Raw genomic sequence first — 18930 nt, forward strand, 5'->3', positions numbered from 1 at the left:
CTCGCGGAGGCAGCTCGGACAGTCATAACAATCATAACAACGAGATCTCGCGAGTAACTCGCGGCCCACCTCCGCGCATCGGATCCGCCTACCGTACCCGCCTACGAGCCCCCACCATCCGGCAGCTGGGGAAACCTGGCGGGAGTGTCGCGACGCCGGTTCGTTTGCTCCTCCACCGAAATCCGGCACAACGCAGCCAGACTGCGGACCGTAGGGTTTCAAGTCTGAGTTCTCGCGGCTTATCTGCTTGGACGTTGCAACGTGACCGCGCCACGCTCTCGCATGCACCTCGCGCGTTTATTATTATCACCACTCGCCGCTGTTCGCCGCTGATCGAAGCTGCTCGAAGCTGCTCATCGCAGTCCTGTGTCTTGTGTGCGAGTAAACCCCAGTGAGACTCTTCGGGAGCGACGATAAACTCGGTGACGTTCGAGTGCTCGCTCCGCAGTATTGACAGTTTATTGGGATTGAGTGCGCGGGAGAGTAGTCGTGGGAGGCCCAGCTGTTGGTGACAGGTGGAGGGAGGGGGAATACGAACGGGAACCAGGACAAACCGAGATTCCCAGGTGCGATTGGTGCGACGACCATATGCTCCTTGACATAACCACCTAATTCTCTTGGTCACGCACACGTGGCTGTGCACAGATACCCATTACCACTCGCGCGGACACTCCAGTAGTGCTTTTCCTCTTCCAGTTTACGCGCCTTTTTCTTCGACAAATGGAGTAATTAAAGGGCGCATTATACCGGATCGGCTTGTGGAATGCTCGTGAGAAAAACCGAGTGAAGCATACGCTATCATCGAATTTCGGTTGGAAAGAATCGATCGACCGAGACAATTAATCGAATTACCAGCTATCATCAAGTAGGCTGATGTCATCGGTTCGGCTAGTGAGACCTTTCGAGGATCACCCTTTCCTTCGAGGCCTATCCACTTCGAAACGCTCTCTTTTTGACAGTCTTCTCGCTCGTCGTCGTTGAGACGCACTAGTCAACTGTTCACGCGTCAGGACGACGTCCCAAGTACACCAGGCACGCGTTGCTTCAGGTGAGTCACTTTAACCGTTTACACCGTCACTCCTCTCTCTCTCTCTCTCTCTCTCTCTCTCTCGTTTACGAAAGATACGTTTTCTACTTTTATTGAAGTTCCTCCATGAGAGATGAATGCATATATATATATATATATATATATATATAGAAGGAGAGAGAGAAAGAGGAAGAGAGTTAAGCATGACTAGTGTTAAAAAGGGTAGCCAGTCAGCCAAGACTATATTTCAACAATTGTTGATAACGTCTGCCAGCTGCCTGATTGCGGGGGAGGCGATTATCACAAACACGATACCATTAAGTTAATCTTGGTAATTAAGAAAGTTATACTCGGGATATCGAGCGAGCGGAGTTTAACCCAACCGAGCCGAACGAGCTTTCTAGTCGCGCCATTTCAAAGTCCGTGATAATTCCCGCCTGTTTAGCTTCGCTCTAATAATAAGCGCGATAATTATGCGTGTCTACATTCCAAAAATGACCTGCCAATGCTAATAACGTGCCAGCTCGATAAGCTGGTCTAGACGCTCGACCTCCTCTCGCATTCACTCCTCAAGATTTTCTTTCACCAAGACAACAATGTGAATTTACCTTATAGCTCCTTAAAGAACCCCATTTAGAATTAACACTAGCAAATTGACCTGTCGCGAACATCTTAATACCGAAATAGCCGAGAATTATCGAGCAATCGCGATTGATATATATATATATATATACAGTGTTATTAAAATAGAATTCGGATTGCTAGGTCAAATTTAATTATGGAAATATAGGACTAATATTTCTATTAAATGCTTAAAATATACATGTATACTAGTCTATTCCGAGTTTTATCCACTCTCAATGATTATCGACGAGTTTCGAAAATTCACGAAGAATAAAATACAGGGATTTATAGAAGCGAGTTGAAATAGATTCGGATGAAAGGCTGTAATATTTGCCGGTTTGCCGGGCCATGTGATCGGAGAGGTAAACAGAGAGAAGCACGTGTCGACGGCGTGACTACGGGTGACGGTGTGGAGTGTGGGGTGTGTGGGGTGTGAGGGTGGTAGTGGCGCGGCGTGACCCGCCGGATAGAGAGGACGGAGGCGGAAAATCACAGAGAGCGAGCGAGCGAGTGAGCGGCCGAGGGAGAGAGAGAGAGAGAGAGAGAACAGGTAGGAGAGTGTCGAGCGGTAGGGGAATTCTTTGCTCGCTGCCTCGAGAGTCGGTCGAGACCACGGACGCTTGCTGAAAGAGAGAACTCGAGAGCGGGAAAAAGAGAGAGCCGCGAAGAACCGACAGAGAAGGCGGCAAGTAGCGATGGTTCGCTCTCTAGCTACCACAGAGGGTTCGGAATCGACCATTGAAGCTTCGAGATCCCAAAGGGAATTCTTCGCTATAGACCCTGTTGGGGTAGGCACTCTTCTCGATATATATTCGCCTAATAAAAATACTGCGAAAAAACCAAACGCGTATATGTATATAGATCGATTGACTCGTCTCACTCTCACTTCGTCATCCTCGCCAGTTTTATTAATCGTGCAAAAAATTCCTCCTTAATTATATATATATATATATATATAGCGTAGAAAAAAAGTGTGAATATGGATCTTGTCGAGGTCAAGGAGGGAAAGGAATCAATGTACTCGGCCTCTTAGGAATTCCTTTGCATTTCCCTCTTATTTATCTTGCGCGTTCTTTTTTCTCCTTTGCCACCCTCTCCCTCGCACCGGCCCATTCAGCTCCCTCTTTCACGACTCAGCCCCTGCCGACGATCCGCAGCTGATAGCATTTCGCTCTACGACTTACCCACTTGTGAAACACTTCGTAGTTTTACCAATCTCATCGCTTCATTCAGTTATCTACATTGATTATCGATTAACGAGTCAACGTCAACTCTTTTACCTGTCCGTGCTAATAAATTTATGGATTTAAAGATTCAATTTTCGACCTAATTTAGTCCTTTTCATTTCCTTTTTTTTTGTTTTCTTCGCGCAGTAAAATATAGTTGGAGAGTTTTTTTTGCACCAGGAGAGATGTAGTTGAAGGAGCGGTAACAATTGGAGAACGACACCCTTCGGGACGTGCAGCTTCATTAATTCCAGCAATCTCTAAGAAGACACGCACGTGCGTACAGCAGACTGCGAGAGCCTCAAGGACCAAAGGATGCTTCGTCACGAGTGTTTTTGTACGCTAGCTCTTTCTAATAGTCCTAATTTGCGTGTAAAAGCCCACCCGAGATCATCTCGCTTCTCGCAATGCCATTGAATATTATCTTATCTCATCCCCTTCCTCTTCTACGAGTGTGATCCTAACATATAATGGACCGTAAAAACTAACTCATCTTCCTCGAACATTTCGAATTTCTTCACGGAGCTTCTCGCATATTAATAGCAAAATCACATTTCGATTTTTCTACCCTCGTTTACCATAATGTACCTTGACGTCAATCGGCTCGATATTACCCGAATTATAAGGTCAACTTGAAAAATTCATCCGTCCTGTCCCAGATTCGGTTAGCGTTGGCAAAATATAAACGAGAAACAAAGTGGAAAAAGCGAAGGATCGAGGACTGGCGAAATTTACGGAGTACCTATCCATCTGCGAACCCGCGCGAATTTCGGCTCTATAATTCCTGATAGCTGATGGGGGAGAAAAGAATTAACGAGAGGAAAGAATAAAGAGTGGGGCGTGAGGGGAGGAGAGGGGAGCAATGATGCGGAGAGAGTTTTTGGGCCAGATGTTAATCCTGTCGACTCAGCGTGAGCCGCGAAGGCGGTTTAGTACGTAAATACATCTTCAGCGGGGGGTGCCATTATAATAGGCATGTGTGGCTAAAGTTCTATTTGTGGTAATCCCGAGTTTAATGCACTCCTCGCGAACCAGTCTGATTTCGTTTGCCCGTAGCTTTTTTACTTGCACCGTAAAACGTGAAATATTCTTCCTGCGCCCAAGGCTCTTGTCACTTGAAACTTTTTCCAATTTTTTGTTTTTGCTCTTCTTCTCCTACTCCTACTCCTCCTTTATTCGCCACCTCCCACATCCGATGCGCCACGAACGATTGGATCTTCTGTCACATAGCAATCAGTTTGCGGATGTGGCTGCCGCACACAACGCGAGGCTTCCGCAGAATAGCATTAACGAGACTGTTCAGTTTAATCCTTGAATTTCGTGACTCGATGTAAAGCTGCTAGGATTTCTGACAAAGCTGTATCGCACGGAACGACCGATACATACCTGCAATCACACGCATACATTACTGCTTTTGTACCGCTCATTCATTATTAATACTTTTGTACCGTCCCTAAAACGTCAACAATTTTCGTTCGAATTTATTGTACTGGAAAATAATCTTACGATGAATCCGTGAAGTGGACAAATTGTGATCGAGCCATTACTACGACTTTCTTATTTTGCAGTGTGGAGGTAATTAGTGGAAAGGTTCGGTAGACATGCTTAGGATCTTTTTTCTGCGTTTTCGGATGTTAATAGTACAAGGGTGCGATTATGTCTAGCTATTAGAGCGCTCGATTGATTACGAGATCGTAAAAAAGGACTCGCAGGAACAATGTCACGATGGGCGGTTGCCAACTGGTCCCGCTGGGATCGCTTTATTGGCTGTGTTTCAAGTAGGAGCTGCTACCACCCGCTCCCCCTTCAGCTCCTTTTCACCCTCTCTCTCTCTCTCTCTCTCCTTTACTCCAAACATTCTACCCCTGTACCGTATACGCGTGCTATAGACTTTGACCTTTGCCAAATTTTCCCAGAGACTGTGTGAATATTTTATAACGTTCGATCTTGAAGAGAATATTAAACGTTTGTTGAGATTTTACAAAGAGCATTTTTCTGTACGAGCTATTTTCTCCCAACGATTTCCTAGCTTAATTTAAAGTACCAGACTAAATGGGATGATTTAAATCGGAGTTAGGTGGCAAGCTGCACAGGAGCCATATGGCGATTATGTTCAACGTGGCTATTTATAACGCTGTCCGTACAGTTGCCACCGTGGAAGATGTGCTCGGGATCAGTCACAGCTCATCTTGGAGATTCCGAGCAGCAAAATTCTTTGAGAGCAAATCGAAGTGACGTGCGGTGAACGCTTGGAGATCGGGACCATAAATCTAGGACTGCCTAGCCCTAGCTCGAACGATTCATGTGCACCTACAGCCTCGGGCAACCCTTCACTGGTGGAAGGAAGCAAAGCAAAAGGTGGAAGGAGTGAGTGAGTGAGTGTGTGTGAGAGAGAGAGAGAGAGAGAGAACGTCTGGGCAGAAACTAACTGGCCAGAGGCGCAAGGTTTCTAAACCCACCTTATCTACTAGCCCCTATAATAAGCTGCGATCTGAGACCGTATATCCCACTCTTACCCACACAGACTCAGGGGGCGCAGAGAGAACACACATACGCGCACACCCACTCAGTTGTCGAGGGGCTAGCCGCAATTCCCGCTAGCATACACAGCCACGGCGTTATAGGCCACAGAGTGCTTGCAATTACAAGCTGGTCAACATATAATTATCCCCAATGACCATAAATTACCGGATTTTTATGCGCAACATTCTTAATTACCCTTTGAATTAACATCAATCAACCCCCTTAATTACATGCTGCCGCCGATCCTGGAGCTGCAGGCTCGTCTCGCGCGCGGACACGACGATATCGCGGATGATTCGTGCAACAACGCCACCACCACCACCACCACTCCAAAGCCCCCCAGGCCTAACGACAGGATTGACCCTTCTGCACACCGAGATAGCTTTCAGCTTGCTCATCCAGACTCTTGTCTCTTATATTATTATTGGCACGTATATATGTACGCTAATCGTGAAAACCCCCTAAAAATCGAATCGCGAATCACCAATAATCTCTCGACAGTCCATTTATCCTAAAACTCTCTCTCTCTCTATATATATATATATATATATATATATATTTCTCCCTTCTATCCTTCGATCCTTCCTTTCTAGTCTTATTAATTACATCCTCGCAAGAAAAATGTCGAATACATCACGAGTACACCCATATACGTCTGTGGCAGTAAGTTAAAGTTTTCTAGGATCCATTTCTCTTCTCTCTAATTTACTAAAGGATCTCTCTTCCCTTCGCGATGATAATAATTATAATGACAGGAGGATATCAAGAATTTTTGGCCGACGAAACGCTAATGAAAGCACGCTCTTGTTAAAGCATCCAAATCGACGATGCTAATTGGTCGGCATTTTGAAACACCAGCCATTATACTCGAGTCGCGATATAATAATCGCCACGAACGAATTCGATTTGGACAGCCGGTGGTTACAGCGTCTAGTAATTTCTCGAGAACGCAGCCCTAGAGGGATTAATAAGGATCCAACTGGAATCAGCTATCGCGCGCGTTTAGGAAATGTACGCCAGTTTTTTAAAAAAAGAGAGGCTAGACTGTAAGAATGTTTCAGCAAGTATAAATCATAGCTCGCACGTATAGTAGTATAGAGTATGCATGTATACGGATTGCGAAAATATCTACTTACTGTCACAGCACCGAAATAGGATGGAACTGCCGGTCATGGAATGCGAATTTTATCCTCGAATCTGCTTGACTCGATGGTGCCCTCTCCAACATTAATGATGACGCACGCTCCACAAAAAAACACACAGAATTCACGCGTTTCGCCCTCAAAATATTCTCATTAAATTAAAACACGTCGAATTGTAGAGAATATTATTTTGACTACGGGTTAATCAGCATACATTTTTTATTATTACGCCAACGAATTTTTTAATGTGCTAAACCACAAATTTTTGCGCGCCAACGGGTGCAGAATGGAATCTGTAAAGGATACGCGTAGCTTGAAATAATACAATGGAGTAATTAATAAATGTGCGGAATGACCTTAAATGGATTTTTGAGGCGGTTTTTGAAAAAGCGCGGACCTCGAGACTATAGCAATCTCGCCTAAAAGGACGGCTGGCGACGGCTGCGACGACGTCGTCAAAAAGTTTGCGACAGACCTTATAAAAAGCTCTTATATGAGCTTCATAAACGAGGATTAAGGTAGTTCCGTTTCTTTGATAATAATTTGTCTAGAATAATCGACTTGGAAAGATAAAGAGGGAGGGGAAAGAGAGAGAGAGAGAGAGAGAGAGAGAGAGAGAGAGAGAGAGGGAGAGAGGGAGAGAGAGAGAGTTTCCGCTCGATGATCCATCCAGCCGTTCGTCATAGAGCTCGCTTTAAAAAGTGAGGCGTTGGACATGGGCCAGCGCAAAAATAGAAGCAGATGTTGTTAGTTGTGCTCACGGGTGTGAATGTGTTGGCGGGGGAGGGATGGACACAGGGCGAGAGGGCAAAGGGCGCCTCGACGACGAGAAGATCCATCCGGATGGCGCGGTGATTTCACTGACCTTGAATTCGCACCGAGAGACCGTCTAGATAAAAATATAATTAGCTGGATAGAGTCGTCATTAACTCCCCCTCTTCGCCCCACTCCTTCGTTTTCCACAGCCCGCGCTTTCTTCTCCCCAGCCGTGTCCGACCTATTTTCAACCGACAAACAAGCCGCGAGCGCACGCTCCAACCTTGAATCTCCAAAGACGGACAAAGAAAAAAGAAGAGCGAAAAAAGTCACTGGAAAGAAACCGGAGTTACGCGTTAATTCTTATCCTAATTTTCCTCAATTATCGTCGCATCTTTTCCATCGTGTTCGATCCTGATGTCTCTTTGATGTGGCAAGATTGACAGGCCACTTTTAATTTCCATCGTATACGTTTTCCTAACAGCTGCGCACCGGTTTGACGCTCTTCCGCTCCGAGCACGACGATCTCGGTGCTAATATAGGCGTGTTCGATGTCGGAAATATGTATATATAGGAAAGGTAGTTTTATCGCTAGGGGAAAGAAGAATATAGAATGTGATTTGACTTTGAGGCGGAAGAGTGTGTCTGAGAAAGACGAGTTGAAGGATTTTGCGTGGTGTTGCAGATTACGAGAGCTCGGGATGCAAGGCTGACATGGCGGAAGGTTCGGCAGAGGAGGAACAGAGCAGTACCGCTGCACCCGCTTCGCCGCCAGCTGATCTTCGCACTCTGAGCACCCAATTGTCGCCGCCTTATCACCATCAGCCCTCCCATCTGCAGCATCCCTCCCGTCTGCAGCATCTCCAACATCCAAACATGTTGGCCACCGCCGTACCACCCAGACACAGCCACACTATGCTGCCTCATCAGATGAAAACGGAAGCTGACTTGGACCCACCCTGCGACGTTCCACTGAATCTCAAGAGCGAGGTAAGTGCACCATTTCATCCCCTCTGCAACAATGTACGTTTCCAGTGCACCGATGACGCGCCGAAGCTACTCCACTTGAATGTGCCATATGAATTTAGTTACACGTCTGATATATTGCGCGGCCAGTCGGTCAATCGAGAAAACAAGTGGCTCATTCGAGTCGATGGTCATCTTTAGCAACGGTTTTGTGTGTCAATGACAGCCAATTGTGCGCTTAAGTAGCCGCCGAGAGCCTCAGCCTAAATCGGCCAATGGTGTCTCTGACCTGTACACATGTACTGTATACTATTAAACTACAAAACAAAACACATCGAACTGATCCCATAATGATGTCGGGGTCGCACCGCGTCTTCTTCATTGTTCCACGATTATTGCGTAACTCTCCATCTCGATTCTACATCCCATCTAGAGACACCAAATCGCTCTTAAGAACTCTCCGCGACTATTACTAACCATAACTACAGCTATGAGTCAAGCCAATGATACAAAATACCACTCTTGATTGACTTCCATCGTTTTTCCCAACGACGATAATACTACGAATAAATTTACCCACTGAATTTATCTACGGCTTATGTATATTTATTGTTCAGGATGTATATTATATAATGTGTATATATATATACGGATATTAAATCATTCATTGATAACGAAACCTGTTCGACTCGTGGGAGAATCACCGAGCGATGTAACGTTGGTAAAGCCTCTAATGTATTATTATTAAATATAGTGCCGCGCTTAACTCTCGCAGGACTTTTATTATTATCTCTTACTACCGATATACGCGACAGTTGCTCGATGCATGTACGCTTTTTGCGGAACACTTCCGCGCTCCAGCCAAAGACGAAAGTCTCATTATCATCTCGTTCGACCCTGAACCTTACACTCCTCGATCCAAAACTTTATTGACTTTGGCATAATAATTGCATCGTGAAACAGAAAAGTCGCTTCATTAAGGCAAAATCATTAAATTACACATTAATCATCCTCGGAAAATAATCCGCTTTAAAAACAGAGTGTTTACGGATAGATTATAGCTTTGACGAACGCAGTAGCTCATCCATCCTGTAAACTGCAATATACTTGGCTAACGTGGACCTTGCGTAGATCGAATCATTCAACTTTTTCAAGCATGATTGGATGTATACACTGGATATATGTGTATATATATATGTACCAATTGAAATTAATAGGAATGATTCGACGGTGCATGTTATCAGCTCAGAAGCGAAAGCACGAATGTCTAAAGGATGCAGTATAAGCAGTATATAAGGAGGGATGAGATGTTGGCGCATCTCGAAAACAGCAGTCTCATTCGTTAGCCCGTTATCCCTTGTCCATCCATTACGCTATTATCCCCAGAGCAAACACCGTATCCATCCCGGACTTCACGCATGGACTTAATGCCGCGAGAAGCACTGTAATTTACGCGCTAAAGAAGCGAGTTATAAATTCGCTACTTTCCTCGCTAAACTGCAATATCTCTTTTGTCCATCGCCATTTGCCTTTTTTACCCCTGAATTGTAAATCGTCGATCAAAACCGGATCTCTTAAAATGAAAATTCGTTCGCGACCAATATATCGCCACTCGACGTATTTAGGTCATCGAGGTGTTACCTTCGACACGGAGGTACCTACTTATGGAGAAATACCAAATAGCCGCGCGCCAACGTTTTCATAGCGACCGCGAGAGTGAGCGCGCTCAATTTGGAACATTTCTACATCATGTATAACTTATATAGACTATATAATATTAAGGTCAGGCCAGTGGAGATTCGTAAAAGTTCATTTCCGAGGCATGGCAATGTTCCAGATCTCGACGTAGCGGAGCATCAGTGTCAGCATTTCGCCTGCATCTCTCTCGTTCGCGCCGGATCGTTATGAATTTCGTTGCTGGAGATTTTTTCGCGCCTCAAAGTGGGCTGGGATAAATTCGAATATCGGTCTTGAAACGCGAATCTTTGCTCGCGGCTCGAAATGAGCGACTCGACGGATCGATAAGTTGGCGCGACAGAGGCAGCAGCAGCAGCAGCAGCAGCCTTAAGGCACACTCGTTCCTGCAGCTCGATGCTCGGGTGCCGCGCAAATGCATCTGTCAAGAAGTGATTGAAAGCAAACGATCAGGGACGTGCTAACCGATCGCCTGCATCCCGAGATCTCATTACCTCCGCGCAGCGGTTCGTTTCACCGATTCAATTGCGGCTTCGATCCGATTTCACAATTATGAATCGTCGTTACTGGCGGTGAGCCATACCTAGCACAATGAAAACCATAAAAAATTCAATGCCTTATCACCCTCCACTTCTCGATATCCATCTAATAATATAACCTTTTTAATATTAGCTAGATACATATATATATATATAGTTGCGCTCAGCACTTTCGTTATTACATCCAACATGATCTTATTGGCATATGAATCGCAATAGAAAATCTGCAATCCAGCTCAGTTATAGTTAATGGAAGGAGGAATTAAGTAAATTGAGAATTGGCCTACATCCTTTATAAGTACCCAGATTAAAGATTCAACAGCGTTCTTCCAGTTTATATTTTTACCTGATGTAATTGATCATTTGTGAAGGATCTTATTTGGGTAGGAGTCGGGCAACACCCCGACGAGGAAGCCTAAAAATAATTGGAATAAATAAATAATAAATGTTTAAGAAAGAATTGGGGCGTTGGTATAGAAAGGTATATATATGTATATAGAGAGGGGATGGTTTGTGCAGGAATATCGACTATGCAAAGCAAATGTATTATTAGTCTTAGCGCTATCGGAGTGATTATCAAGTGAATAATGTAGCTTCTTGTAGATGGTAGTGTGGCGTAGAGCGGAGAGAGTGGGCAGAACGAGGAGGGGGTTGATCGGCGCGAATCGGTGGATGTCGAAGAGATAGAGGCGCGGTCTGTGCAATGTGCATGCAGGTATATAGCAGGGTCGACCAGGCGGGAGGCGGAGAGTCAAGCACATGCAATCGTGGCCAGTTTCTCAATTACGATTAAATATAAAAGTATTATTTCAATCCGACCCTTCGAGCGGGGGAACGAACCGACGACTGCACCTACCGCTCAGCCGTGCACGGGCCCGTACGTCGATAGATCGGGTATTTTTCCATTAGATAGGAACTTGATTAAATTGAAAATCTGTCAATTTAGGAAAAAGCATCCGACAGCTTATATTGACGGTGGACATTATACGCGGACGGCCGGCGATGCGGAACTCCAAGCTGTCCAACGGACAACTCGCACGGATCGGGATAACCCATCCTGGCGACGATGGACTCCGCCCGGTCTTTGTTTACTTTTTGCTTTTTTCCGACCCTTGTAAAATTAATTGTCGGCCCGCTCCTCCCTCCCTTTGAAATCCGAGCCTCGCGACGCGCGACGTTTAACCCATCCGGATAGCCGGAAATATGTTTCCCGTGTCATTCGTTCAATCTCGTCGCGGTGTAACTGCCGACTAACGGAATATCTACCTGATAATAGAGAACCTGTAACGGACAGATTTATTACATTGTACATATCTAAAGGGATGTACCGTGGTGAAAGAATAACGTGCTTTAAAACGCTGTCGCTTTTTCTCCGTATCGTCCCGAAAACTACATTTTCCTTCCCACCCGTCGATCGCTGTAGCTGTGTTGTATTACATATACATATACCATATAGTATACGATTTTCGCGCATAAACGCAAGATGATTTGAAAAGTATATGTGAGAATAGTTTTTATAACGCGCATGTTCGGTATATATATATATATGGTCAATCGCGTCGGCCGCTTCACTATAAGCAAAGCGAAATGATGCAAAGGTTAAATTGAAATTTGCTTAATCGTATATGTGGCGCCATTGTGCCCTGGCTTGCTGGGTGGTCAACGCGCAATCGGGAATGTTACGATAAGGCGTCGCGATACCATCGAGATAATATTTAATTGAAAGTTCTACCTGGAGTCGCGCGGACCTCCAGTCTGATTATTAAGCATTCTCGTGATAAATGCCGGGAGATGCTGCGTAAATTATTTTAATGGACGATAATGAATTTTCTTCGCCGCTGCTGGTGAGGCCAAGTTGCGGTAGCGGTAGGTTTTCCGCTGGTGATTAAAGGAGATCGTGTGCGCGTAAGCACTGTGGAGGATAAGTCAAGGGGAAATCGCGAAGCGCGACGGGGCCGACGGGGCCAGCTTTTAAGGTGGAAACTCGGAGAAACTAGCGGCCGCACGTAGCGAGAACTCCCAGGCGGTGCCAAATAACAATGTTGAATCTCATAAACAAGTAGACAAGACAAATACCCGGTAGCCGCTGGTCCAGGGCGCGGAGTGGACAGAGTCCGTTCCACCGGACTCCCACCCTCCGGGGATGAGAGACTCTGCTGGTAATTTCACGGTGTCTTGCATCCCTGAGCAACTCCCTCCTCCGCGCCCCTAACGTCGCGTACACCATCGCATTCTCCATTCTCCGTTGGCTCCTCGTATTCCGCCGATACCACATTATGAAGACTGCTCACCACATTAATCGAACTCTCCCTGCCTCTATCCCCCTCCGGTCATCCCGCTCTTGCAGTGACCAGTATGATTCTCCCCCGATCAATTTTACCCCAAGCTCTCTCGGAACACTCTAATAAGGAAATTAATTAAAGCGATTCTAGAGCAATATGACTTTGCAGCAATTTATACGCATTAGCATAAAAACTATCCGCTATACACAGAGGACGAGTATTATTGTAGCCTGGCTGCAGTTTCCATAGCAGGGAAAGTCTGCAAGATCCCAATCCCTGGTCCGAGTGGTCACCGAATTAATTGATCGAGGGCCGTAAGCGAATTACCGATGACCAATGTCCTGCCCGGCGCAAGCTTGGAAATACACAGCGTCGAAGACGTCTGGTTAATCCAATTGTATAAACATCGAGGCGAGAGAGAGAGAGAGAGAGAGAGAGAGAGGGTTCTCGGGAGACGCGAAATTTCCCAGCGTGGCCCCTACCTCGCTGATGTACACGACGAAATTGTAACGGGCGTATATATATATATATATATATATATATGGAGGAACGAGACTATATAAGCGCTCGATTCTTCTTGCCTTCCGCGTGTCAACCACTCTAAATTATGTCCAAATGACAGAGCGTCGATTCATAAATGAGATTAGTCGAGGGTGAGATTGGATCTCTCCGCTGGACACTAGCTAGGACTACGGTGGTAGAAGCGAGAGTCGTGTGCTCCCCCCCCCCCCCCCCCCGTACATCCCTTATTCACGAAAGAACACGCGCTCGAGCTCGAACTGCTCGAAGCCCAGAGCAGTCCTGAACCCTTCTCGAGCTTTGCTACAATGGCGATGCTACGTTGTGGTGGATAGCACAAGCTGGTAGCGGTGGTGGTGCTGGTGCTGGTGCACTGCAAGGTCCAACATTAGTTAACGATTAATCAAGGCGCTTGTAGTTCAACATATATCATTAAACTAGTTAGCGAAGTAGGGTTGGCCAAGTGTGCTGACCACTGCCCACCACCCACCGCCGACCAACGTCGACCTGGCTCTCGTACACCCTCTTGGAATACACCGTCTCGCTTCCTCGGCCGATCCGCCCTCTGGCAACGTGTTCACCTACCGTAGCGAACTCTTAGAGACTCCGCACGGAGTTCAACCGCGTCCCAGGGTGTTTCGTTTGCTACTCACCGCCGATTGCTCGTTAAGCCTCACGACCCAGGAGTACTTTGACGGACTCCTATAGCTGTAACAAGGGTTTGACTTAATAATCCCAGAACGTATTGCCGATGCGTCGCCTTAAACTGGAATCTCGCTCGACTATACATTTTATACCATTGTATACACACGTGCGCCCTTTACTTCCCCGGCTGAACTTTCCTAATAGAGATTCCGGCTAACCACTCGAGCTATCATAAGATCGTCCTGTTTTCCACGATAAAATTCAGTCGATTGCGAGTTTTCGGTTTTGAGGGATCGCAAGACGGCTACATCGCAGGCGAGCGCCCCTTATAAATCCTGTAGGAGTCCTGCAGGCACTAATGTACGACTGTTTGCGGGTATAACTTGGCCCCGACACGAAGGATGGGGGAGGATGGTGTTTCCAGTACATGCTAAGCCGGGCTAAAGGCTCGCTAGACCAAGCCATTCCTCACTGCCCTACAGACTTACACCTCGCCCGGTGTGCTTGTCTTTGCTTCTTATCCCTAAGCAAATGTGGTCACCGTGAGAAGGATCTAGGATTTATTGATGGATTTACGACCGCGATGTTTGTGATCCTACTCCCTTAAGATGAATACCACCCCCCACCCCCTGCGCCCACCTTCCTCTCTTCCTCCATCCATTATCTCTTTCTATTTATATAGTCGCGCGCGCATAAATAATATCTATATTATCCATTCGAGGAGTGTACACCACACTTTTACGTGGAAAATCTTCAATGTTTCATTTCCAAGTCTAAGGGAGTAATTGAAAGTGTAATCTTCCGTTCTCGACTGGTCCAGCAGGCTGGATATTGACGTCGTAGACTGTCGCCTTGAGATTATCTATATTCCCTGGTCTCGGGAGGTATTCAAAGGGACCAAGCGCATTAATACTGTCGTGCAGAATCACTCGACAAAGTTATTTGACCACCACTGTTCATCCTGGGAGAGATAGTATTAAATCCCCCGGCTCCACCTCCAGTGGTTCGGACAGACTTGTAGGAAGGACCAGAGCGAGCCAGGCACCAGTGTCCGGCGGTGTCGTCGGCAAACGTTTGCTCGACAAACAAACTCAACTACCGTCCCTACTTCACCATTGCGCGGCTCTGTTTTACTATATAAATGAGATGGTCACCCTAAGTACGGAACTGAAGGGGATGATACTGTCCGTATGACTTGAAACCACCCACAAAACCTCCCAGCCACCTAACCTTTGTAGGTGGCCCTTAGGGTCGATCGTTCATCTTAACTTTAGCTACGAGAATCCCACCACAATTTCACTAATCGAAAATGCAATCATTTTCTCTGCAAAATAAATCGGAGAGAGAGAGAAGCACAGAGCTAGCAGAGCTCATGCCAAAATAAAGAGATAGCCGATATGTTATAAATTTACAATTTCATATCGATATCTAACTTTATTTAGCTTTGGTATTTTTTGACCTACTTCGCGAGAGAGAGAAAGAGAGAGAGAGAGAGAGACGAGAATAAGATAATCCTTGGCTGAGCAAGTGGTCTGTATTAATGTTTGTTCTGATATCTGTAAATAGGCATTAACAGTTTCTCTGCAACGAAGCATAGGCTGTCCTCCGAGCTTGGACTATGTCGTACTGTTAGCCGGTCCAGCCACAGGGATTAGGAAGTTCCTTCGGTGAGGTCAGCGTCCATACTGTTTGCGTTTCTCCATCGCTGTCTCCGCCAAGGAAAAGAGGAATTTCCAAACTACCAGGGCTCCACCTCCCAATCAAATTACGGTTGGTCTGCACACTGTCGTGTCCTCGTTACGGTTCACAGGACTTTGCAACTTGTGCCACGCGACAAGATCCAAGACAGCCATTGACATCGACGATAAGTGCAGAATTTCGATTTTAAAGGGCTGGCCTGCAAAAATCCATGCCGGTCCTTACAACCTTTCATGCATAAAAAAGAAAATTCGCTGTTGCGAATGTCAGAGAATTCATCGGAATTGCGCGGTTCGGCGGTACATATATATACGAATAAGAGGTGAAATGGGAAAAATGGGAATGTGCAGGATGGGAAAAAAATTGGCCATTATAGGTGGACGTCGAGTTCGGAGCGAGAATCGCGCAGCGCAAGAATTCATGGTGTGCGCTGCGCGGCAGGCCGCGGCGAGCGCGATGACACACTAGCATTAGCATGGATGACGGAGTGGCCTGCAGTTTCGTCCCATCGTCCGTCCGTTCATTCGACCTTCCGTCCATCCGCCGAGTGTCGGCCGTCCGTTCATCATTGCACCGCGCGCGCGTGCGCGTGCGTGTGCTTTACATGCACGTGAACAGCGGTTAACTGACACGGCATATTTACATTGTACGCCGGTGCAATTAAACCTCGTATCCGCCAGCAAGCGTAGGAAATTCCGCGCGGACCAACACCTTCTTCGTCGCTTTAACCCGATGACAATTCTACGTCGTCCCTTTCGTATAGTTCCTACTTCGAAATTGCTCCAACGAACACAGTTACATTCGTAAAACGCAATCTAGTAAAATATAGCGATTTCCGCGATGAGAACTCGCGCATTTTTAAGAAGCATCGCTTCCTTATTCGGACGCAGGGACGGAGATGCTGTGCTTTGCTGACTCTTGCATCCTCTCTCTCTCTCTCTCTCTCCGGTGCAGTTTTACTGCCGTCGATCGACTAAGAATCGCTCACGGAAATACTTCGGAGAATCGTTAGTACTGCTACCGCGAAGATAACTCTCCTCCGAGTGCGTGCAAAATGGTCGACCCAGAACTTTACCTGGAAATCCCATGTAAACTGCATCGAATATTTTCTCTCGTACCTGTCAAAGTCTCGAAGGACCAATTAGAATTGAATCCGAAGAAACTATTTTTTCCCCTAAGCTTTTATTCTGATATATAGCGAATTTGCCGGGGAGTCGCTGGTATACGATAGCGAAATGCGAATGTACTTCGGTATATGTTAATTAAGATAACGGGACGGAATTCTATTCATAATTTTATAAATCACGGGTATTAAAAGCGGCAGGCTCGTAGAGTAGTGGAGGAGGAGGAGGAGGGGAGTGGGGTGGATGGGGACAACGATCTGTGAAACAATAGAGAACGGGTTAGGTGAACGATATCGCGCCTGAGTCTATCTAGCCGGTTCTATCTTTTATTAGCATCCCGTAGAAGCTATTTCGTAGCCCTTTCTCTATCGTCTAACCTATCCAGGCAGTTTCTCTCGAGTCCCGAGCGTTCCGTAGCCGAGTAGGAGTACCAGAAGTGCGTATTTACGAGCGTTCCCGTCCATAAAGCAACCTCGCGCCTGATTTTGATACATTCTCCACTCCGAGCACTATCTCACGCGCGAATACGACCTACGTAGCCATACACTCGGGATTTATGGTGATGCTGCACGAGTACGCCATAGTTTTGTTTTTCCCTAGCATGCCAGTTCATCTTTCTCTCTCTCTCTCTCTCTAACTCTAACTCTTTCTCACAAACAGGCGCGGCCTGTTTTTCATCAACTTAGCTCGGATGGCGCTATTTTTCTGACGAAAACTAAACGGTCGTCCGGAAAATCACTGCAGGTTACCCGAATGCCTCTGGGCGCGACCTAGCTTATGGGAACAATCGAGAAGTTGTACGCGGATAGTGTACTCTGGGTTGCGTTGCTTGTCGTTTATGCTCGAGAAATTAAGAAGCTTTGGAAAATTACGCGAAATACAATTATATATGCTTGTGGAGGGGAGATTGATGAGGGGAAGGGGGAGGAGGGGGAGGGGGAGGGGTCTCCAGCTGGTTGCGGCGATTCTGGTATTACGGTCGCGTAACGAGGCATTCCGGTCTCGCGTACCGACGCACACACATGCATAAATACACACACGAGTCTCTCTGCATATCGTAATCACAATATTATGCCGAAATTGAGAGGGCCGAGTTTCCCATTTCTATTTTAATGGCTTCGGGGATTTCGAGCGGGACAAGCATCGCCCTTATAACTTATAGCCCTGCCGAAAAAATATCGGTAGGCCCTGGGGCCCAGTTTACGAGTCTCGTTTTTCATTCGAATTTTATCTGCTACATCCTGCCGATCAAGTTCCGCTACCATCTCCGCCCGCCCCCCCCCCCATTACTATATACTCTCCGTTTGATCGCATTAGTTATTTATGGATTTTTTTAATTTCATTTCGTGCTCGACGATCGCGATACGCTGGCCTTTTTAATCGCGAACAAAGCTGGCCGATCAAGCAGTTATCGCTTCGACAATTGGTGGATAAAGGGAACGCGAAGCTATATTATGAGAATACCAACGGTAACATAATTCATGTTGCAATTATCGTTACGATTGTTCAAGTTTCTGCAAACTTATTTCAATCCAACCACCTTTTTCCACCGCCCATCACCCTCGTTCGTTGGCTGAAGAGCAAGTGGGTTGTTCCACCTCGCAACTTTTCTCTCTCCCCCTTTGCTGGGATGCAAGTGGGAATAAGAGAGTGAGGGTACATCGCGGTGGAATTAATAAATTCATAAAAGCTATTTATAAAAGTCCCTTTCAGTCAACGTTTAGCATGAAAACTTTCGAGGATATCTGTTTAGCATAGACAGAGGAGTCTCGGTCAGCTCGCTTTATTCCTTTGTGTCACTGATAAATTAAATGCACGCGTCTATGCAGATGGAACGATAAATATAAAACGCGTTAATTGAATATCGCAAGAAACGAATGAGGGATACAGCCTTATGTTCATCGACAAATCGTTAAAGATGAAAATAAAACAGGTTAGGGGCGCAGGCAGGCAGGCATGGAGGCAGGCAATTGGAAGAAAAAAACTTTTGTCGTGATGTATATCGCAGAGTAGGAAGATTGCGCTTTTGCCGAGGGACAGACGCAGAAAGATTTCATGGCTACTCGCTGTTAATCTTTAATGATCTGCCAAGTTAATTACAAATTGCAGTTGTTATCGATTGTCGATGGTGTTCGTTATAACCGAGGCTGTTTTACAGCTGCTA

The 18930-nt window shown here is 46.1% G+C and overlaps 1 protein-coding gene across 5 annotated transcripts in view; it reads left to right on the plus strand.

Moving 5' to 3' along the window:
- Positions 1–209: 209 nt before the first annotated feature.
- Positions 210–18930, plus strand: part of pdm3 (pou domain motif 3) — an 88951-nt gene continuing 70230 nt past the window's right edge. For all 5 annotated transcript variants that reach the window (XM_066727253.1, XM_066727254.1, XM_066727255.1 and 2 more), the window contains exons 1-2: positions 210–1048; positions 7984–8288. In XM_066727253.1, the coding sequence (XP_066583350.1) occupies positions 8013–8288 (276 nt within the window). In that variant the 5' untranslated portion in view covers positions 210–1048; positions 7984–8012. The remainder of the gene's footprint in view (positions 1049–7983; positions 8289–18930) is intronic.

Source organism: Prorops nasuta, unplaced genomic scaffold, assembly GCF_024137725.1.
Source record: "Prorops nasuta isolate Cenicafe-Biocafe unplaced genomic scaffold, Cenicafe_Pnas_1.2 PNAS00005, whole genome shotgun sequence".
Classification (NCBI taxonomy): domain Eukaryota; kingdom Metazoa; phylum Arthropoda; class Insecta; order Hymenoptera; family Bethylidae; genus Prorops; species Prorops nasuta.